A 23,493-nucleotide genomic window follows, 5' to 3' on the forward strand; every position below is an offset into this window, starting at 1 on the left:
TTTTGTGGAATTGTGTTAATGTAATGAAGTCTTCGGAAATAATTTTGGCCTGGAAAGGATGTGCTTTATACTCCCTGGCTTTGTACGTGAGTTGTCACTCATGGCACCTGCTGTCCTGGTACTTCACAGCTCCTATCAGGGGACTTGGCTCTGCTCACAGGCGCTGCTGAGGAAAAAGCACTCTGAGGACCCTATGATCTCTCTCCTCTCCCTGAGCTGGCTGATTTGATTGAGGTGGGGCACTAGATAGCTTTTTTGTTGTGGCCTTCTTTGGGGAAAAATGAACTAGGCTAATTTAATTCTCTTGAAAATTTTAATTTGGGAAATAACGGAAATTCAGCATGAGCTGAAGTTGAAAGAATGTCATAAACTAACGTAAGGATGATGAAATGGCCTTATCAGGCAGTGACATGACAATAAACCATTTGAGTAAGCAGCAGTTCCAACAGCAAGAACTGATACAGAAAAGAAGAAAAGATACAGCAATTGCAAGTTGCAGAAAAAAAAGTGAATACATAGAACCAAGTTGGGTGAATGGCAGAGGTCCAGAGAGAAGACCCTAGAGTTGGCTGTAAAGCAAGTTTTTTTCACAACAAGCTGTTCACATTTTTTTCCTGGCTCTTTGCAATTGTGTTTTCAATGTTTGAGTCTTTATTCTTTGCTTCCAATAGTCCCTAACATATATAAGATGTATCATACAGTTGACCCTTGAACAACATGGGTTTGAACTGTGAGGGTCCACTTATATGTGGTCCCCCCCCCAATAAATATGTACAGTACTGTGAATGTATTTTCTCTTCCTTATGATTTAATAACATTTTCTTTTCTATAGCATACTGTACTGTAAAAATATAGTATGTAATACGTATACACAATATGTGTTAATTGACTGTTTATGTTATCCGTAAGGCTCCTGGGTCAACAAAATGCTGATCGTAGTTAAGTTTAGGGGGAGTTAACAGTTATATGTGGGTTTTCTACTATGTGGGGAGTCAGCACCCCTAAACCCACGTTGGTCAAGGGTCAACTGTATATATAGTCCTTCTCATTCCCATTTAAAGGATTCCCTCATTTTGTTCCTAATGCTTGCACTGTCTTCTCTGTAATTTACATGACTTAAAACAAAGCACTTTTTAGAATCCTGTTCAAGCCCTCCTATTCCATTCTGTGTTTTCTTGATGACTTTAACTTTTTTTTTGAGTTAATCTTCCATTGAATTCCTTTGGAGTTTGTAATCTGGCTCCCTCCATTCCTACCTATGTAGTATGTGAATAAGGTCTCTCTCTGATGCAGACCATAAGCCCCCTGGGGCAGCAGTCATGTCCTCTCTGTATTTTATAGTGCACCCTGGCTGTGCTGCGTGAGTGGTAAATGCAAATCATTGGTCATTTCTGGAGACGTTTCTCTTTGTAATCCTGGTTTAACTTGGGACACAAAAGTGGCGGCTTTGGCCCCTCCTCAGAGGAGTCTTGTTTCACTGTTTCAAAAATTCTTTTTAAAGAGAATAAATATTGAAGCGTTTGAGAGAAATGGAGTAGTTAATACAGTAACGGTTGGTTGTGTTGGACAACTAAGTTTCTCATTAGGGTAGAACATTGGGAAATCTCACTGTTCTTTAAGCCAGAATAACACCTGACATCTAAATTACTAATATTTACTTTGAGCCTTAAGCATATATACACTGTGGTTAACAGGGTAGCTTGTTTGGATATTATCCCCTGTATGCGGTTTTTTCTTTTTCTCTCCCCTTTCTTGACCGTTTGGAAACTGTTTTGTTTGCCAAGTTACTATATTCAATATCAAAATGTTTGAATAATACTATGTCTTGTCATAGAGCTTAAATCCCTGATCTGTAAAAATGATAAACGATAATAGAATAATGGACATCCATGTACCTTTCCTAGACCCACTGATTTTTTTTAACATTTGGTGGCATTTATGTCATCTCCTCTCTGTATATTCATATTCTATGTGTCTGTGTCTCCGGGCAGGATGGAGGCTGTTCTTGGGTCAACTGTCTGTGCTGACACATTCAGCCCTCAGGAACTTTGGGGGGGTGGGGGGGTCATGTGCTGCAAAACCTGCCAGTGTAGGGAGCAAAGGCTCTGAGTCACAGTTGTCTTGAGAAAGGAAAGTGAGAGTTTATATTAGTTAGATGTGACATTTTGATTATTTTCAGTTTATCGATAGGAAATCCAATACATACTGTGTTTGCCGTGTCCAGAGCCGCATACCTGGGATATGGCAGAACTAGCATCGGAACCTAGATCTAAGAGCCTTTCTCCTTTTCGTAAAACCCACTGCCTCTAGTTTATTGATCTTTTGATTTCTGATCTGTGAAATTGTATCCTTAGAGCAAATTGTCTTTAAGATTATGTTCCCTGCTACAGTTCTTTAATTTAGGCCCCAATTTGATATTCAAATGCCTCCAGGGTCAGGAAGGTATTTTAAGTGAGGCCGATTACAGCAGGGTGTAGAGGAACTAATGGTAACCAGAGGGCTTGAGAGATTGAAATTAAAATTTTAATGAAGGGGATGGTCAAACAAGTAAATCTGTAGGACCATCACGTTTTGATACTCAGAGTTAGGCACTTCCCTGGAAATGTCAAGCCATCCTCCTTTTTAGCAGGCAGTCTTGCCATGGTAATGTTTGTTGGCCCATCAGCCTTTCCTGTTTCCTGTGAAGTGTAATTAGAGAAGGTGTAGGTTGGGAGTGTGTTGGCCTGGATGTGCTTTTTCATACTTAAGCACTTTCTTTTACCCCAAAACACATGCTCGTGCATGTCTTTGGGTCCTTTGGAACCTTTCTCTGAAGTCATGCTGTCCAGCTGCTGGACCATGTATCCCTCACTAACAGGGGAGCAAAGACAGTTTGAAAATCGGAGGGCCAAGTGATCACCAGCATGCCCTTCTCATCTGCTAGACCGTGTACACAGAGCCTAGCTTGAGTAGACGCCATGTTTGCTGAATGTGTACAGTGCACTTGAAGTCTGGATACGGTGTAGTGAAGGTTCGGTGGTGTTCTCCGGTGTGGCTCTGCCTGTGGGATTCTCTGTGGTGCCCAGATCACTCCCCTCTGATAGGGTTCTTCATAATTAATTGGTTATTTTGGCAAACAGTATCTGGTTGTCGGCATGCCATATTAGGTCTTGAGCCATGCACTCCATCCGGGTTTATGTATCTGGTTGGACCATATGCATGTTTATGGACTCTGTTTTCCTTTTACCCCAGAAATTCATCAACTCAAGTCATTCTAGTGACTTTACATGGTGCTTGTTCTGTGATTAAGAAGACCTCACTACACAGACACCCCAGTTGGGCTGGACTTGGAGAGTTAGCACCAGGAATGCCTTCATCTAGCCGTTCCAGAGACCGTGCTAGCCCATGAACTGCTTGCTCCTAGAATAGCCTGTGATTTGGCTTTTAGGCCTCGACTGGCCCAGCGATGCATTTTGGGCTTGTGATATGTTTGCACTGTATTTTAAATCTACAAAGTGAGTTATTTCCTTTCTTTTTTTTTTTTTTTTTTTTTGACTCCTACACACAGGCCATAATGCTGCTTTTGTGTATAGGGCAGTTGCCGGGTATGTAAATCTGGAAAACATGAAGGAAAATATGAAGCCAGTCTACAGTCCTAGAGGAATTTTGTTTCCCTTCCAAGTTACTTGGATTAACATCAGCATTATTTCCTTGGCATGAATCTGGTGTGAAAGATATTAAGTTCTTAGAGTCCGTACTCTGCTTTTCTCTAAATAAAATATTGAAGAATTTTGGTACATGTTTTGATGTGCAGAATGGGTGGCAGAGCTTCCCTTGGCAGAGCTTTTGCGTAGTTGATAATCTAGTGGTTTGGGTCTCTACACGCAAAGGAATGTGAGCTTCTAGGTGCAATTTGCCTATCTGAAAAAAAAAAGGGTTTAGAATCCAGCATGGTTTGTGAAGAATCCTGTATTTCAAATTTAATGAGTGAGAAAGGTGCATTTATTTGCTGTTTCATTTTTCCTTTTCAAACCCAGAATTATGTCACATGCTACGTTTCCACAAGTGTTCCCATCAGTGCTTTGCTTGATGGGGTGGGAAGTTGCAGGAGCTTGTGACCTCATTATCTGGGCCAGACATATAACTGCAGAGGTTATCACACACCCATGGGACATGTTCAGTAAGAGTAGAGCAACCTGAATAGAGAGGTTTCCCATTCATTCCCACCACGTGCCTCTATGTGTCTAACAGTTTGTGGTCTTACCTGAAAACTGTTATTAGGTGGTTGCGCATTGAGAAATAATTTTCTCAATTGTGAAATCATCAAGGGCGAGCAGTGGCGGTTTGGGCCATTGTCTAGAGGCTGTTGGAACCTGGATTGAAACTATGCTTGGATCTCTCCATGTTGTGTCCTCCATCTCAAACTTAGCAGCTCTAATATAACTTCTCATCTCTCAAACTGCTCCTAATCCTGGGAAGACATTGCTTGTGTCTATGGATCAAGGACCTAAAAATTCCAGTCTGGAAGACTCTGACGTGGCAAGTTCATTTGAAGAGTGCATATCCCATTAATTCTTTAAAGTGCATATCCCATTAATTCTTTAAAGTCAGCGATTGTGTGTATGCTCAGGCTTGGCCTTATCCAGCGGCTGACGTCATGCCAGCCTTGAAGGTGTTTCCAGAGAGTGTTAATTCACAGTACTCAGGAATCAGCAGGCAGGAGAGGATGGGGGGCATGAGGCACATGCATATGAATTTTCCATTTGATTGGAATTCTGCATTTGAGCCATTCAGATATTGGTGGAGATCTGGGCAAAAGATCCAGATATGATGAGAATAATGTTAAACTTTTTGGAAGTTGGAATGATGGAATAGAAAGGAAGGTTGTGGAAACTTGAGAAAACAAGGAGTTGATCCTCTGCCTCCGGGACTTACTACCAACAGTCTCAAGAGGTGTGTGACCTTGATCAAGTCACTGGTCTAGCTCTAAACCTACTTAGATAAGGTAACACCAACACCTACTCTGCAGGCTGATTATAAAGCGTAAATGATACAATATTTTGTAAGTCAGTTAGCATAGAGTAAGCACTTAGTAAAGGCGACGGGCCCCTGTAGTGGGCCTCCTTCATCATCTTCCCCCAATAGGGGGACGCTGCCAGCCTTTGTAACCAGTGAATTAAGACTGGTTGAGTTCCATGTGTAATGATATCGGAAAGAAAAAAACATTATTCTTTGCACAAAGCATCTTTGTGCGTATGTAATAAACTGTACTAAATCTAGTAAGCTGTCTTAGGATTTTATATTGTTTAGAAAGGCAAAAGATATCTATAAAAGTATAAACTGCATGGAAGGAGAGATAATTTAAAATGTACTAAGTAACAGAAAGGTGATAAATTTGTGATAATTAAAAGGAATGGAGTTTGTTATGGTAAAAATTTTGACGCGAGAAAAATTTTGCATAATCACTATAATAATATCAGAAGGAAGTCAACAGAAAGGAAAACTGAGTGATGGAAAATGGTTGTATTCTAAAATAAAGAATTGGTGTGACTACAATACTTAGTGCAGAGGTAAGACAAAAGCATGCATTTACATGGGAGAAATATATCATATTGGCTGTACAAGTGAACCCAAATTTAATGTTATTATTAATATTTTTAACTAATGAAATTAGGAATTATGAAATAAATGTTGGAAAACTGGTGCATTGAAGTGTTAACGTTCTAGAGAGCATCCTGATCATGTGAAACAGTCTTTAAAGTGTCGTCTGACTTGGTAATTTTGGGTAAAATACTTAGACACAGCTCCAGAGAGGGAAAATATAATTTATATCAGCACTGATAATAATTACTAGTTTAATATGTAAATATATAGATATACATATTACTTATATATACACATTTAAATGTATATAGTATATAAGTAAGTGTAAACATACTGTGGGGACAAAGCTCCAAAAACCAGTTTCCAGGCTCTCGGCCTCACATAGAAAGGTGCTGGTTCAGGTAGTAAATGGCCATCACCTGTGATTGGATGGCCATCAGCTGTGTCTAGTTGGATGTCAGCTGTAACCAGTGAGCCATTGGCCACTAATATAACTGCTGTGGCTATGCTAGCAGAAAAAATGGAAATGGGGGCTAGCAAGAAGATGGTGGCTGAGCTAGCAAGAGTGGATTGCAGCTAGCATGGAGGAGTGCGGGCCACAGATTGCAGAGAAGTGGACAGCAGGTTGCAGATAGTGTGGCTCCTGCTTCCTGTGTCTCCAACCCAGCCGCGAGCGAGAATATAGTGGTATGACTCCCCTACCTATGGATCCGTGGGTGTTCCTTTTTGGCCTCACCATATCCTGCGTTCTGGTGTTGGGAGTGGGAGAAGAGACCCCACCTGACACCCTGCAGGCTGCCCCGCACGACACATGGCGTAGTCGACAGGATACGGTGCTGGCCAAAGCATTCCGAAGGGCAGTGGAGCAGTTTGTGCATATGAACACTCAGTCTCAGGAAGACCAGGAGGAGCCACTGCTGGAGAGCCCGAGCCCCGTGGAGAGGTGGAAAGACGTGGACGGTTCCCCAACCAGCATAGGCCGGAGAAAGCGAAGGTTGTTGCAGCGCTGTGGGCTGGGAAGTGCTTGCTGAGGCGGCCTGGATGCAGGACTTGTCCCAGGAGGAAAGCTTGCTGAGTCCTCCATGGGAAATGAGGGTGAGGTCAAGGTCATTCCTCACCCCCAGGACAGCCCTGGCGAATGACTATGGGCTATGGGGAATTGCCTTCCATCCCTAATTTAATGGACTGCTTGACTGTTTGCTTGGGAACATACCACCATGTAGTGGAACTGGCAGAGGTTTGCTTTTGTGTCTTGACTGGCCGCCATCAAGAATATGTAAGCACCTTGACTGTGAGCCGCTGTTGTTCCAGCACAGTACCCAGAGAGGCCCAGAGAGAATGGCAGTGTCCTGAGAAACCCTGGCTGTGCCTGGAGAGACTGGTGGTACCCTAAGAAGCCCAGGAAGTCTGGCTGTGCCCAGAAGCACTGGTGGTGCCCTGAGAAACCCTGGCTGTGCCCCGAGAGCCTGGCTGTGTCCAGGATATTGCATTCACCTCCAGGCTCCTCGCACAGGGCCCCTCGTGGAAGACACTTGTCGCGTAGATTATGAGGTGAGACCCTGTAGGGGTAGAGTGTGGGGACAAAGCCCCCAAAAGCAGTTTCCAGGCTCTCGGCCTCACATAGAAAGGTGCTGGCTCGGGTAGTAAATGGCCATCAACTGTGATTGGATGGGCATCAGCTGTGGCTATTTGGATGTCAGCTGTAACCAGTGAGCCATTGGCCACTAATATAACTGCTGTGGCTATGCTAGCAGAAAAAATGGAAATGGGGGCTAGCAAGAAGGTGGTGGCTGAGCTAGCAAGAGCGGATTGCAGCTAGCATGGCGGAGTGTGGGTCACAGATTGCAGAGAAGTGGACAGCAGGTTGCAGATAGTGTGGCTCCTGCTTCCTGTGTCTGCAACCCAGCTGCCAGCGAGAATATAGTGGTATGACTCCCCTACCTATGGCTCCGTGGGTGTTCCTTTTTGGCCTCACCATGTCCTGCGTTCTGGTGCTGGGAGCGGGAGAAGAGACCCCACCTGACACCGTGCAGGCCTCTCTGCACGACACATACTTATATAAACACATATAGATACACAAACAGAATCAGCTTCATGCCCCTGTTGAGAACTGGCAAAGCAAACATTAGCAAACTAGAATAATATGAAGTTATTAAACATTATAACAAACCCACAAACTATTAATATTTGGAAATAGGTGCATGACATAAATTAAAAAAATAAAATCTTTTGATGTCTATTTCAGGGCTATAGGGAAGCAGAGGACTCCAGGAGGTGATATTTTAGGGACGATAGCTAACCATGAGTGACCATTGGCTAAATAAGGTAATTTTAGGTAACAAGTGCTATGAAGAAAATACAATGGCGATAGGCTAGCGAGGGACTTAGGACAGAGGGGTGACATGAGGGGAGAGGATTCTGAGATGAACCCTTAGTGTTGAAAGGGAGCCGCCCAAGTGAAGATGGGGGTGGGGGAGGATTTCAGGTGGAGGGCAGCACGTTTAAAGGGTCTCAGATTGTAATGAGTTTGGCGTGTGTGAACCCCGAGCAGGCTGGTGTGGCTGTATCTTAGAGAACAATTGTATGTTTGTGTAGATTATAAGAGAAACTGTTATTTTAGAATGGCCTAAATAGTCAGCTAGGCTTTACTTTTTTATGGTTTTAAAAACTTTATATTGTTTTCGTGTACCATACACGAAGCAGGCGTACATTTTAAAGACATGATAAAGCGAGTATTCACAGACCCACCACTAGATTATGAACTAAAATTCTTTTAACCCCCTTGTAGCTTTTTGACTGTGTCACCCTTCCTGGCCCCTCGTGGTAAATGTTACGTGACTGGAGATAATAACTCACTTGCTGTTCTGTGATTTTGTGATCTGTATATGCAACCCGAACATACACTCTAGGGTAGCTTGTTTTGAACTTTATATAAAAGAACCATACTCTGTGTATTCTTTTGTGACTTAACTTCTCTCCTTCCAAATTGAGATTCATCTGTGTTGATGTGTGAATTACGGTTGGTTTTTGCTCTATAGTATATGCATATACTGTAATTTTCTAATTTTTTCTGTTGACCGGCATTTTCCCCCCAGCGTTTGGCTATTACTGTTTATCAGCTCTGTAGATTTTCTGGTCTGTGACGGCACACATGTAAGAGTTTATCTTGGGAATTCACTTAGGAGAACAGTTTCTGGGCTGTAGGATATCACGAAATTTGCTAGAAAATGCCAAACTACTTAAAAAGTAATTGTACCAATTTTTACTCTCACTAGCACCACATGAGGATACCTGTTGCTGCATAACTGGGGTCACACCAACACTTGGGGTTGCCAGACTTAGTAATTTTTGCCAATCTGATGAGTGTGTTGAGGTATCTTGAGGTTTTAATTTTCACTTTCATTATCACTAATGAGTTAGAGCACCTTCTCATGTGGTTATATGCCATTTGGATTTCCTTTCTTTATTTTTCTGAAGGGCCAATTCAAGAATTTTACCCAGTTTTCTCTTGGGGTTCTGTCTTAACTCATAATGATTCATAGAAGTTGATCATACCATCTGGGTGTGTGCTTATCTTCCCGCTTCTTATGTTTGTAACAATTCAAAATTTTATCACGGTCCATTTGTATTAATCTTTCTACATTAGTTATCTCCTGCTTTGTGACAGAGCACCTGAAACCTAGTGGCTTCAACAACAGCCGTTTCTTACAGTTGGGACTCGCCTCACTGGGCAGTAGGTTTCCCCTGGACTCCCTCCTGCCTGTCGGACTGATGGGGCAATAACGGGTTGACTGAGCCACAAGGCTTTCATCAACCAGCAGATTAGCCCGGTCTTTTTCACATGGAGGCCGGAGGAGGGTTCCGGGAGAGTCAAGCAGAGGTGTACAAAGCTTCTGCAGGTGAAGGCTCCGAATGAGCACGGTGTCACTTCCTGCACATTCTGTTGGCCACGAGTCCAGCCTGGATTCCAGGGGTGGAGAAATAGACCCTCCTATTTCTGCAGGAGCTGCAGCCGCTCAGAAAAGAGAAGGGCCTGCACGGAGGCCTGGAGCATTGTGACCATGCTTGCAAACCATCACATTTTATTTACATTATGGTTTGTGCTTTTCTTCCATACTATAAGGGTAAGAACTTACAACCCTATAACATCTTCTAAAAGTTTTAAGGTTTTAGCTTTCACATTTAGGTCATTCATATATATATATATAAATATATCATATATATATCATATATATATGATAAACACGAATTAGAGGAAGAATGAAGTTTCAAAAACCCTGGCAGTGGAGGTAGTGATTATGGGGGAGGTTATGCATGTGGAAGGGCTGGGGTCTGTGGGAAATCCCTACCTTCCGACTCATTTCGCCATGAGCATAAAACTACTCTAAGAAACATAGTCTATTAGGAAAAATATATATAAAAAAGTAAACAAACTAAAAAACAAACTATGACAGCCGCTGAAAGAGTTGGTGAGCATTATTAGAATATTTAGGAAGAGAGTGAGAGAAAGCAACTTACTAGGAGAGCGTTGGGGAACCTTTGCATGTGATTATTGGGGATAAAGAGTTGGTTCAGAAAAATACCAAGTTGCATTCTCTGATGTTAAATATAAGAATCTTTGCTTTCATTCCTTATTTGTTAGCTATCATCCACTGAAGACAATAAAAAGGAGAGCGTTGCTCCTATTATCTTATCATCTTACTAAAAACACCTCTCAGTTTCTTTTATGTTGTTAGCTTCACTTTCTTGTCCATATTTATTTATTTTCTTGCTTGGTGAGTATTCCAGTCAGCAGTTATGGATTGCATTTTATTTTCCCAACTTTTCAGTTCGCTTGACCTGAAGTTTTATTTGAAGGCGTCCTGTCAGTACTCATTGTCCTGAGTCCGCGGCTGTTAGGAATCAGTGAGCAGCTTCTTAGAAAGTGCTGCAGGCCAGAGGCAGGATTGTGCCCTGGCCAGGGCCTGGCCTTTGCACCAATGGCTCTGGAATGGAAGCCAGCCTTTGCTGTTGTAGGAGCTGTGCAACTTTGTGCCAATTATTTAATATCTCAGCTTTACTTCTCCATTGTAAAATGGAAATAATTTTTATTTTATAGCTCTCTCAAGAGTACCGAATGAGAGAAAAACTACACATCCCCTAGCATGGTGCATGACCCATAAAATAAACATAAGCTTATTTGAGAAGTAGGGTTTCCCCTTATTTTTTGTTAATCTCCAAAAAAAAAAAAAAAAAAAAAACCACAAAGAAAAAACGATGAGGACCTCTATACGTCTTTCGCCGCAGGAATTATTTCTAACATTTAAGCTTGGCCTGTAGCTACCGCACTGCTGCTGTTTTCTTCAATTAAAAAAAAAAAATATTGTGGTAAAAACACTTACCTTGAGTTTTACCCTCTTAAGATTTTTAAGTGTACAGTACAGTGTTGTTATCTGACATACAATGTCCTACTGCCGTTTTCTATGAAAAATCTCTTTAAATCTTCTGGGTTCTCTGCCTGGAGTTTGACAATCAGTTAAGGGCATCTGATTGGCTGACGATGAACCTTTGAGACCCTTATATTTGAAAGCTTGGCAGCCAGCCAGATCTCCTGGAGCCCTGGGAGATACTATCTGGGGTGTGTGCTCCTAATCTTAACCTGAACTTTTGAATTGTGCAAGTGCGGATCTGAGGGATCCGGAAAAAGGGAGAGTGCTTTCGGGAATGAGGTAAAGCAGTTGGCTCTCTGAGGGAGAAGAATCTGGGGGTGGAATACACATTCCAGCACCTGCTCTGCGCCCGCCTGAGTGTAGAGTAGAAAACGGAAGCAACCTAGAGAGAGTGCCAGGTTGGGATGATGGGCCCTAAAGGAGTTGGTCTGTGCCTCCTCCCAGATTGAATGGAGGAGAGCTCTGCAGCTGTATTGACCTTTGGAGGAATAAATGTCCTGTAAGCCTTGCCTTAAAACAAGGAACCAAGTCATCGTTAAATCTTTCTTTCTAGGTCTTTCGGCAGCCCAGCGGAAGTTTGCTCATTCACTCAGAGACTTTAAATTTGAGTTTATTGGCGATGCGGAGACTGATGATGAACGCTGCATAGGTAAGTGAAGATCAGGGTTTGGTTGGCTCTGCTGTGCTTTGGCCGCCAAGTAACGATTCCTTTCTCTTGACAGATGCTTCCTTACGTGAATTTTCTAATTTTTTGAAGAACCTGGAAGAACAGAGAGAAATTATGGTGAGTTGTGGGATGCACATTCATCAGTCCAACTGTAAGCGGGGGATATGTGGGTTTACCAGCTGGTTCTGGTAGAAGTTTTGATGCATTTATCCATGGAGGACATAGGGCATAGTACTGGAAGGAGCCCTGGCTGAGGTTTCAGGAGCCCAGATCTCTAGTTCTCACTGGTGCTGACCGTGGCGGGATCTTGGACAAGTTGCTGGACCTGTAGACCAAGGCTCTGTTTCCTCGTCTGTAAAATAGCAGATGGGGCTGTATGAGAGCATTTTACATCTGTGTTAGCAATGGAGCACTTTTATTTAAATTGAGTCTCATGCAGAACCTTGATATATCAAGAAGATAAAAGAAGAAAAGCTTATGTAGAGGTGTAGGGACAGCAGGAAGTCTTTAAAAATCCATCTTTGCGTTGAGATCCATGATCCCAACAGTAATAATAATAATAATAGCTGTTCTTCATTGGGTGTTGTCCAGGTGGGTGATACTATGTTGAGCGGATGATCTTATTTAACAAAAGCTCAGCAATGAATTTCAAAGGTACTGAATGACACTTACTTGCCTTCCTTAAAAACTTTCATCTCCTTCCTCTTGACCAAAGTTAATTTGTTCAACAAAGATTTATAGTAGAATTGGCACTGGATTATGACACACTAGTCTCACCATTTTTTTTTTAATGTTTTAAAGGACAAACTATGTATTCTGTGTTTTTGAGAATGAGTAGTATCTGGAATTATGTTAAAACGTAAGTGTATGAATGAGTTTGGAGTGGTAATAGCTAAGATAGTTAACCTTTTCTCTGTGCCCGGTATTGGTCTAAGCTGTTCACCGAATATTCAGTCATCTAACTCTCACATCAACGCTTTGAGATAGACTCCATTATTGCCCTCTATTTTACAAATGAGGAAACTGAGGCACAGCACCTTGCCCAAGATCACATGGCAGCTGTGACATGGTAGATGACCGCACTGGGCACTCTGAATCTCCCGCATTTTTGGCCAGCTTTATAGAGGTTACTGTGATCTGGGTGGTGGCTGGTGGGGATTTCTTTCTGGTAGAAATGGAATAAGGAAGGAAGTGGAAGGGAGGCACTGATTGTGATTTAAAAGTGACAGGGATATAAGGCTCCTAAAAGCACTGATACAATTTGCACTATACCCTAAATTCTGAGGTAATTTGTATATATCGCAAATACTGTAGAGGGCATGTGAAGGTACTGTGATCCATTTGATTTTTCTGGCACAAACTGACATACGCTCGTATTCAACTAATATTCATGTGATCCTGTAGTCACTGATTTTTCAGCTGTTTAGGAAAACTTAAATGTGATAGTGGATAAAAATAGTGCCATGATGTCACCTTGCCACTACATGAAGTGGGTATGGGTGTGTGGGTGATGGTGGAAGTGCATGTTCTTAGTTTATGTTAATAGTATCAGCTCGTTTGTTCTCAACCCTCTATGATATTTAGTTGTACTTCCCTGGGATCCGGAACATTCAGTAAATGTGTATTTGATCGCCTTTTGTATTCGATTCTGTGCAGAATCTGAGCACAGAAGCAAACAAAGCAAAGTCCCTGTCCTCAGGGAGGTTACGTTCTCAAAAGGCAAGGTGATAAGAGACATACAGTACGTTGTCTGGCAGTGATAAGTGCTACAAAATGAGGAAACGAAGGACAAGTAGCCAGACAGTGGGGTGGGGTACCATTGTATCTAGAGTGGTGAGGGAAGGCCTTTCCATGGGAGAACTATATGAGCATGCTGCTATGTGGGGGAAGAGAGTCCCGAAAGATTGGCACTGGACTTTAGCTCTGCAGAAATACTGTGTGAGCACCGTCTGTCTTGTTATTCTACTTCTCCTTTATGTTCCTTGAGGTGAATTGACTACGTAGGTCAAAAAACTAGGACATGGTCGTAAGTCCAGGCTGATACAGATAGCATGGTTCTCAGCTATTGTTAGCTGACTTACTGATTTAGTCTTCAGCTATGATGGGGCGTTGTAGCGCCTCTATCTTAGGTAGGCCAAGGATGACAGGGCTGGGTTTTCAGTGCAGGGTAGAGGTGAAAAATAGGATGTTGTCTGTATAAGGCCATGAACCTCTGAGAGGAATGGGACAGTGTATTACAACCCTTTGGGGGAACAGCAATACCTGCTCCATAGCAGGAAACTACCCAAGGCCACAGAGCAGTGGGGGGCAGCTATGACCAACTATAGAATTAACAGAACATCTAGTGCTTTTTTAAAAAAACACACACAAAACTTTAGTTTGGAAAATTTTAAGCATGTACAGAAGTAGACAGAAAAATATAATTAAACTGCATGTACTCAACACCCAGCTTCAGAAACCATTGCCACACAGCCTGTCTTGTTTATCTTATACCCCTTCCACACTTCCCCCATTATTTTGAAAGAAAGCCCAGTAAATCTCTTAGCTTTTAGCTTTAGAAGATAACTCTCTTTTTGAACCCCAGAATCCTTGTCACACCTAAAAACAAACTAACAACACTTCCTTAATATTGCAAAAAATTAGGTCAGATTTAAAATTTTCTGATGTTTGCATTTTGTCATCCCTCCCCCCTCCACCCAATAACAGTTGGTTTGTTTGAAGCTGGATCCAAATGTAATTCATTTGACTGATACGTTTCTAAGTCTCTTTTAAGCCATATGGTTTTCTTCCCGTGACAAGAATTCCTGATACTTTTCTATTAGCTTTTAAAGACCGTTAAGACACTGCTTTCTATCAGTGAGTTAGAATAATGAAGTTAATAAAAGTTAAAAAGTTTGGCGTTTAACCCATATCGATGTTATTTGGTGATAGTCAGTGATTCTCCCCCTCCTCCCCGCCCCTCCCTTTTTTAACCATGTATATTGTATGGGATCATTGTGGCTAACTTTGTTTCTTTAAGTAGCTTTGAACACTTACTAACAACAACAACAACAAAATCTTTGATGCTTGACTAGACCCCAGCCTTAAGCTTTTGAATAAGAAAAATCCCTCCCTCAAGAAGTGTCCACTGTGATTCTGGAGAATAACTGGTAGAAAGGGAATTAAAGTACATTATACTAAGTGTGATAACTAAGGGACAGAGTGTGGGCTGCATGGAGTGGGGAGCAGCTAAGCCCGTGCTTCTCAGCAGTGATTTTTGAGAAGTGATACTGAGGCTGGAGGGTAGGGGGCAGAAATGGGGAGCAGTGCATACCTCCCGGACAGAGTAACAGGTTGGTAAGGAAGGTCTCTAAGCAGTTGGATGCCAGTGCATTTAGACAGCTTTTAAAAATGCTTGTTTTACTTCAAATTATCACCAACCAGCAGCACGTTAAAAGCCACATATTTAAAAAAAAAAAAAAAGGGAACAGAGGTAGGAACATTCTCAACTTGATTCCCAGAATTCCACAAAATCTTAAGTGGTCACAGTCTTTAAAAACAATTAGTATTTTCTGAAGTTCTAAATTAAATGACGGTGCTGCAGATTAATTGGGCATTCATGATTAAGACTGCGCCATCAAATTCTTAAAACATTATTATATAATCTGAGACTTAGAAGGCAAAGACCAATGCCAAATATTTTTAAAAAGTTTTCCATTTCCTAAATAAATGTTAAAAAAGGATTTGGGGCTTTAAGGGATAAGGACATCTGGAAGTCAGTAATCCAGGGAACAAATTCTTCCTTGATGGTTTTGAGCTACTAGGTATACACATATTCACATGCCTAATCTGTGTACCTAAACAGGAGGTGAATATACATAGATCGATCAATAGATAGATAGATAGATAGATTAGATGAATATACACATACATATATAGGTATCTATCTATCTATCTATCTATCTATCTATCTATCTATCTATCTATCTATCTATCCTTTCTAGCAAATATTGTTGAGTCCCTACTCCATGTCAAGCACTGTGCTAAATACTAGGAAGTGAAAGGCATAATTTCTGCCCCATAGTTAGCTGCCCATTGGGGCCAATTGCCCAAAGCACATAATTCCAGTCTGCTGTGCGGTAACAGAGAGGCAGCAAGGGTAATGGGGTGGGGTAGTGGTCAGGGAAGGCATTTTGGAGACACTATTCCTGAGCTGAGCTGTCAGGTGAGTCAGAGTGAGCCAGGTAAGGAAAGATGGAAGTGAAGCACTGGTTTTCTCCTTGAGGAAAACGAACTGATTTGGGGAAAGAGGGAGGGATATGTTTGCTTGTCTCCTGACTCATGTCCATCTCTGTAGCTCTTAAAATGAATTGTTGGGAAGTGGAAAAAAGGCCAATCTAGCAAATCAGAGTGATCTCCCCCCACACCCAACCCCCTGTGTGTAGAAGTCCAATTTCTATGAATAGGTGTGTCTTGTCATTTAAAAGGCCGATACTGTCTTCTTCAGGACAGTTTTCAAGTGAGTAGTTTTTGCTGGTAAGATTGCCAGCCTTGATGTGAAAGGGGAGCCTGGTGCAGTGAGTGGCCAGAATTGCTCTGCTCGCTTTGCTGCCTGTTGTCTGAGGAGAGTACTGTGTGGTGTTGTCGCTGTCAGCATTCCGGAGATGTTCCCTCTGGCATGGCAGGACAGGGCGTACTTGTGAGGTGGGCGGCTGGCCAGGAATTTAAGGACTTTTCAAAGAGTGCTGTGGTGTTTGTGATGTTCTTTCAGAAGCACTTCATACTGCGTTTAGTTCTCCCCATGTATCCTTTTTACCATATCAGTGAGTTTTGTCCTTTCTCCTAAACATCACTGCTCAGTTTCTGAGAGTTATGGCAAATCAGGGCAGCTGTGTGAGGCCCAGAGGTTGAGGAAAGCTTGGGAGAAGACGGGATGTCAAGAGACAGGAGGTTGAGCTTGCCAGATGGTGCACTAAAGGCGCCCCCCTCTCGTCCAGAGGGGGCTGGGGCCCACTGGGGTGGCAAGCAGATCCGAGGATGCATTGTCTCCAGCAACTTCATCCCTTCCCCACTTAGACAAGATGACTCTATGTGCACACAGACACAGGCTTTTGAGACCTCCCACTGCCCCTCTTCCTCCCCTTCTCCTCCCATCCCCCCCATCACCACCACCACCACCACCACCAAAGATTTCACTCTTGTGAAAACACGGGGCCAGAGGATGCTTGCTGGGTGATGTGCCCTTTGCTATGTCCTGATAAAGAAGGCCCTAGACTTCTGAGAACTGAGGGCTTCATTACAGGCTGAGATGCTTCCTGGCAAGACACGATGAGTGTTTCCTCAACCCTTGTCTTATTTGCTTCATTCCTTTCTCATCGTTTCTTCATGGGCTTAGATATCTCCCAGCCTGGATAGTTAAGTGATTTCTATATCTTTTAGGGTTTTTGATGCTGATTTTTGTTCCAAGTTTTCTATGATTTTTTTTTAACTTTCAAAAGTGTTTCATGGTGTTATTAAAATAATATATGTTGGTTAAAATGAACTGAATCTCTTCTACCTTTGCGTAGAAATTTTCATGACACTCTTTCCTTAGTACCTCCGAGAGCTGTGGTCTCCAAAGCTTCGTCCCTGGCCCAACAGCATCATATCATCTGAGAACCTGCTAGAAATGCAAACTCTTGGGCCCCACCCCAGATCTATTGAGTCAGAAACTCTGGGGTGGGGCCCACTGGTCTGTGTTTTAATAAGCCCTCCATGTTGTTGTTAGGCAGGCTCAAATCAGAACTCCTGGCCTAAGATGCCAGTAAAATCTCGGCTGGCATTTGTAGCCTTGGAGCTAGAGCTATCTGAAGGTTGGGTGCTCTATAAATTGCTTTTTGATGTCTATGATGAGGTTAAAGTAATCTTTAAAAACCTAAGCCTTTACCTGTCATTTCCAAAGGATTTTGGACTATATACATAGCTCGTTTATTTTAATGGAGTAGATTTCCGCTGTTAGGAATTTTACTATTACTTAATTTGTGTTTAGCATGGCTTGTGAGTTCCTGTAATGTGATAAGTTACAGGAACCTAGGGCATTCCATACTATTGGGAACACTGTGCCTTTAGTTTCATCTTACTATAATTATAATATTTTATATAGTATATCAAGCCTATTTTAGTCAGTTCTTTTACAGATAAAGTGACACATTTTTGTGCGGACTTCTGTTAGCAGGCATATTCAGATGTGGAAAAAAATCCTTCTTGAATTTATTTATGAAAACACTTCTCAGTTTAGTTTAAAAATTGTGTGACCTAACTTTATGAAGAATTTTCCTCCTTGGAATTGACTGACCTTTACTATTTGACAACATTTTTTTCCATATAAATCCTGTTTTTTTTGTTGTTGTTTTTTTTCCTTGTAAACCCATTATAATTCAACCAGATATGGATGACATTGTGAATCCTGTTTGTGTGTGTGTGTGTGTGTGCATACCTTTTGAGAATTGGACTCTGACTGACCCGGAATCCTATAGAGATTACAGTCTGGACTAACTCATATCAGAATTCTGAGGTGAGTTGAGAATGTCTTAGGCAAGAGGCCTGGGCTCTTTTCTTGGACCCCCGTTGGGTGAGGCTGCACCTCATGACTGTGCTCTCTACTGGTGATTCATCGTCATCTGTGGCCTCACAGCCTTGTTCTCCTCAGTCTGCTTCCCTATTGAAACTCATGTTTCCTATATTTAATATCTTTGGGCTTTGTTCTCTGCTTCTGAGGAATCAGCTAGCTCTTCTGAGAAACCAGTAAGTACTGATGTGAAAGAGCAAAGAATGGACACAGACTCTTCTTCTCCTGCACCCCACATAACAAGGAACAACAGAATGGTACCCGCCTGCCCATTTAATTGTCTAATCCAGAAAAGTGGTTCCATTAGTGGGAATTAATTCACCGGAATCTATAATTTCCTGAGAAAAATATTTTGGGTTGAGCCAGGGCACCTCAAGTCATTCTACAGATCCCGTCATGAAGTACTCAGTGGTATGGCCTTGGCTGCTAAAACAAATTGCGGAGAGAGAATTTAGGATAACTTGATTTAAAAAAGAAGGGGGTTACTGGAACTGAGTGAGGTGAAATGATTTGATCTATATCACAAAATAAGTTGGTGACGGAGATTAAAATTGAACCTTTCTCTTATCTTCTGATATCCGAAAGACATTATTTCTAGCCTTTAGATCCTTGTAAGATATAATACCCTTGCCTCCACTTTTGAATATGGGGGAAATGGATATGTATCCTTATAGCTGCTGCTCACTGGGCAGCAGTCATGAGGAAACATGAATTTGGTAGTATTTCCTGGCCTGTTTAGACAACTGTAGTCTCTCAATATTTCAATCAGCAAACCACTTAAGGACCAGTTAAGCAAGAAATATGAGTCCTGGTGGTTGTTTGAAAACCTGCCAGTGAGATTTTCTGGTTAGGTCAAGGAAGTGCTAGTATCAGTACCTAAAGAGTGGGTGCCATCATTTTGGAAGAAAATACTGCATACTGTAGTGGAGTCCTCCCTGAAGAAATAGTACATCTCCAATATCCTTGACAACACAGAGGAAAACATATGTGGGCGAAACCAGATGTTGATGACTGAGGTAAAAAGTGTCTCAAAAGAGTTGGACGCTGAAGAAGTTTTAGAAACATCCTAACTTGTTTGCTTATTTTTATATGCACCAGAGGGATACATGATAAAAATATATTTAACTCTCAAAGAGCTTTTTAAATACATATAAATGTTCTAAATGTTATGATATTAAATCAAGATTTCATTAGCATTATTTTTTCTTTCTAGTATATAAGATAATGGAGTGCCTTACTATTAGTGGTGTGTTAGATGTAACAAAATACAGCCCTAAAACGGTGGTGGGGATTATTTGAGGTCCAGAGGAAACTAGTGGCTATGGTAGTGTAGTGGGAAGAATATGGATGCTGGAGCTGTGGCAGCCGTGGAGCAGCATTCAGATCTCCAACTGCAGGGAGTGTAGCAGCATTCACTCCCTCCAACTGCAGGGAGTGTAGTTGCCCCTCAGGCCCAGCTGCTCTATGGTTCTATCACTGCGTTAGTGTGAAGGCCCCTCTTCCCATGTCAGTCCCTGCCAGTGAATGAACACAGCAGGGGTACTAACCACAGGCTAACTCCTCGGCACTCTGGAGTCTCCGGACAGGCTGCCTGTGCCAGGAGTCCCTGAAGCCCTGCCACACTTCCCCTAGACCTGCACTTCAGTCTGACACGGGTCCCCCCAACCTTCCTTCTGTGTCTCCTTCCCCTGGGCTCAGACCTGCATCACTGTCAGACAGCTCTGCCAGGCTCCTCCGGCTCCCTCCACATTTTCTCTCACAGACGTTTCCCCTAATACTTTTGTGGTATTTCTAATCCCGTCTTGGTGTCTGCTTCTTAGAGGACCTGGACTAACACAAAAACAGGCTGTTTGAGTCAGACAGAGATAATAGTTACAGGAGACTGAACATAGGTATTTATGGTTACTATTATCACGAAATGTTGCATTTCTGAGAAACTCTGTATAATATCTAGATTTATAAGAGAATCCTTTTCCAGTCATAAAGCAAATATTTTTGAATGCTTGTCAGAAGCCAGGTGTTGTTCTAGCACCTGAGGATAATAGGCCCTTGTCCAGGATGAGATGCTCAGCTGCTGGCTAAGTAGTGGAGAATGAATTAGCAAGAGCTGTGTCACCCCATGCCCTTCCCTTTCCGCTCAGATAGCCCTGGCACCACAGAAGGCCTGGTGATTTCATCTTAGTGGTCAAAGTGTAAATGCTCTTTTCTGAACAGTTCTTTCTCTCTCTCCTCTCTCTCTCTCTCTCTCTCTCTCTCATCTTCTCTCTTCCTCTCCCCCTCCCTCTCCCCTATTTTCTTCTTCTGTTTTTAAAATTTTTTTATTGGGGAATATTGGGGAACAGTGTGTTTCTCCTGGGCCTATCAGCTCCAAGTCATTGTCCTTCAATCCAGTTGTGGAGGGTGCAGCTCAGCTTCAAGTCCGGTTGCCATTTTCAGTCTAGTTGCAGGGGGCGCAGCCCACCATCCCATGTGGGAATTGAACCCACAACCTTGTTGTTAAGAGTTAGTGCTTTAACCAACTGAGCCATCTGGCCACCCCCCCCCCAATTTTTCTTGATTCCACAGTTTTATTTATTATTCATGAGGTTCTGTTTCTGGCTATGCCATTGAATTATACCATTCACTTCAGAAATTAAACTGTTATTTAAAGCTGAAAAACAAAATTACAGATTCTCTCATGATACTTGCACAGCTTTTCTGACAGGCGTATCTTTCACTCCTATGGGGTTTTATTCCTTCTCATAATGTTCTGCCCAAGTATTTATTTTGTTTTAAAAATAGAAGCTAGTTCCTTATCATCTCTCATGCACAGATGGAAAGAAAATCAAGGTTGAATCTCTGCACATCCTTAACTCGTTCCTAGTATGTCCAATAGCTTTTGTGTGAAGATTTTCCATTTTTCCTAAGCATAATAAAAAATAATCTATATTTGTGAAATCTATTGGGTGTAAATAATCTGAGTATAATTTCTACTTTTTTCAATTAGCGTTCTTTAAAATTGATGCAAGATTTTTTTTCTTTTTCCTTCAGACAAACACTAAGATATTTTTTCAGAGGAGATAGACATGAAGGGAATCTCGAATTTTTGTGATACATGACCTAACTTTATTTATTTGTTTTTTGAGAGCCCAATCATAGCCAATTATTCAGCAAATTAAGTCAGAGTGCAGAAGTTGTCAGAACTGCAGCTCAGATCTTCTTGTTTTCTTAGGTTTTAAGCTCTTTAGAGTTTAGGATTGAAAGTTGATAAAAACTCTTATTGGGGACTTTTTATTCTTGGACTGTCTGAATGAAAGCAGAAGTGTGGTAACTGAGCTAGTGAGTTTGGCATGTGTATTTTACAAATTAGGCTCTTACACGAGACTGCCATGAAATTGAAATCAGACATTCAAGGAGCCATTTCCTATTCCTTGGCTCCTGATTTTCAGCTTTAAACTATAGAATTAATTTGCAGCACCTCTGCACCTCTGTCCAGTTATCATTTTGTGTATGGGTTCCTCCTAGTTCTTAGCTAGTGTGTTTGAGTTAATACCACTATAAAATTTAATTTCATTTTTACATTATTTTTTCCACCTGGATAATTAGATTTGTTTGGAAATTAAAATTGCTTTTACTGCGATATCCCCTTCCTCGTTTTACCTGTAGGTAAAAAGCAAGTATTTTTCCATCTTTACCATTGAGAATATTCAGGTAACAAGAGAGAATTGTTTTTTCTATGGTCTAAGAACAAAACTAGTTAGGACTGAGCCCAAATGAGAAAATGTTGGCCTCCTATTTGTCACTGAGGCAGGGGATTCTTAGCAGAACCAATTGTGAAACCTTTTCATTTTTTGTCAATATCAGAGTCTTTGACTTTCTGTTCTTTCAGTCACTAAAATAAAGTGGGAGAACTTTGTTACCCGTTTTAATTTTCTTATTAAAATCTGAGCCCTGATTGACAGGGGAAGGCACAGCACAGGGAAAGACTTTCTGGATGGAGAAAAAGGGTAGCAAAAGATGAATGTGGATGGAGAGTAATTTAATTAAAAATGAGTTGGTTTAGTCAGGAGAAAAATCTTGCATAGGAATATTGAGAAGGAGAGTACTGAAAGCATTTTGACAAGATTGTTTAAGATTCTGAAGATGTTACAATATTAGCCTATAAATTAGTCTGCTTTCTCAGTTGCAAGGTCTAGCTGTTCTGAACAGAAAGAGAATTTATTGAAGATTGGGTCAATTGCAGTATCTTTATAAAGTTTTGGGAACCAAGAATGATGCCCAGGGTCATGCCACAGAGCTGGGCAAAGAGAAGACAATCACCATTTTGTTACCGGTATAAACAACACAGCCTGTACCTGCAATACCAGAGTCCCTCGTGGCTGTTGGTACAACTGCTGCCTCTGGAACCTAGAGTAGTGGCTACCAGCCACTAGAATCTCTGGTTCCTGGTTTTTTGATGTGCCAGCTTCCAAATCAAAGTCTTGGGTGGGACCATCCGATTAATGGAACTCTGGCCAGGTGCCAGTATCTTACTGCAAGATGTCTGGGAAAGCAAGTGTCTTGTCATTTTCAGCTTTTGTAGTGGAAGGTGTGTTGTGCCTCATGAGGTAGGAGAATTCCTCAAACATAGGAAGGGGTTTCAAGTGCTGGGTAGCCCAGAAGGAAAGATAACCACTACTTGTAATGTTGATGCCTGATTATAAAGCAATACCATTTCCCCCTGAGATTACACAAAATTTGTGGGTGGCTTCAATGTACATACTTTTAGGTGTCTCTACGTATTATATGTATCTACGTATGTCTGTTAGATAATCACATGTCTACTTTCATTACTTTGATTAAATGTGTGTCCGTATTTTAAATTTAAATCACTAGCATGTAATTTAGGACTATTTTGCCCACTTATTTCATCAAAGTTATTCCAACTCTGGATACTTTAGACTTTAATTAGTATGTGTATCACAGACACATTCTGAATTTTTCAGCACAGCTTTGCCCATTACCTCCTGGCCACATCTGCTTGAGTTCTTTGAGATACAGCCGCACTTTCTAAAACCTCTTTCTGATACTTTCATTGGAAATTTTATCTCAAGCCACAAATACCCATTTGCAGCTAGTTCATTTAGACAGTCTCTTTTAAAACTGTTCCTGAGATATATTTTCATGATTTTCTTAATGTAACCATTTACCTTGTTCCTTTCAAAGTGAACTTTATGAAAACACTGCACATCAATAATTTTGATGTCATC

General features: G+C 41.6%; 1 protein-coding gene across 5 annotated transcripts in view; it reads left to right on the plus strand.

The window, feature by feature from the left end:
* The window catches only part of ARHGAP10 (Rho GTPase activating protein 10), a 242,171-nt gene that overhangs the window by 60,647 nt on the left and 158,031 nt on the right, over positions 1-23,493 (plus strand). For all 5 annotated transcript variants that reach the window (XM_081077090.1, XM_081077086.1, XM_081077089.1 and 2 more), the window contains exons 2-3: positions 11,566-11,661; positions 11,735-11,796. In XM_081077090.1, the coding sequence (XP_080933216.1) occupies positions 11,566-11,661; positions 11,735-11,796 (158 nt within the window). The remainder of the gene's footprint in view (positions 1-11,565; positions 11,662-11,734; positions 11,797-23,493) is intronic.

This window comes from Rhinolophus hipposideros (assembly GCF_964194185.1).
Source record: "Rhinolophus hipposideros genome assembly, chromosome: 16".
Lineage (NCBI taxonomy): Eukaryota > Metazoa > Chordata > Mammalia > Chiroptera > Rhinolophidae > Rhinolophus > Rhinolophus hipposideros.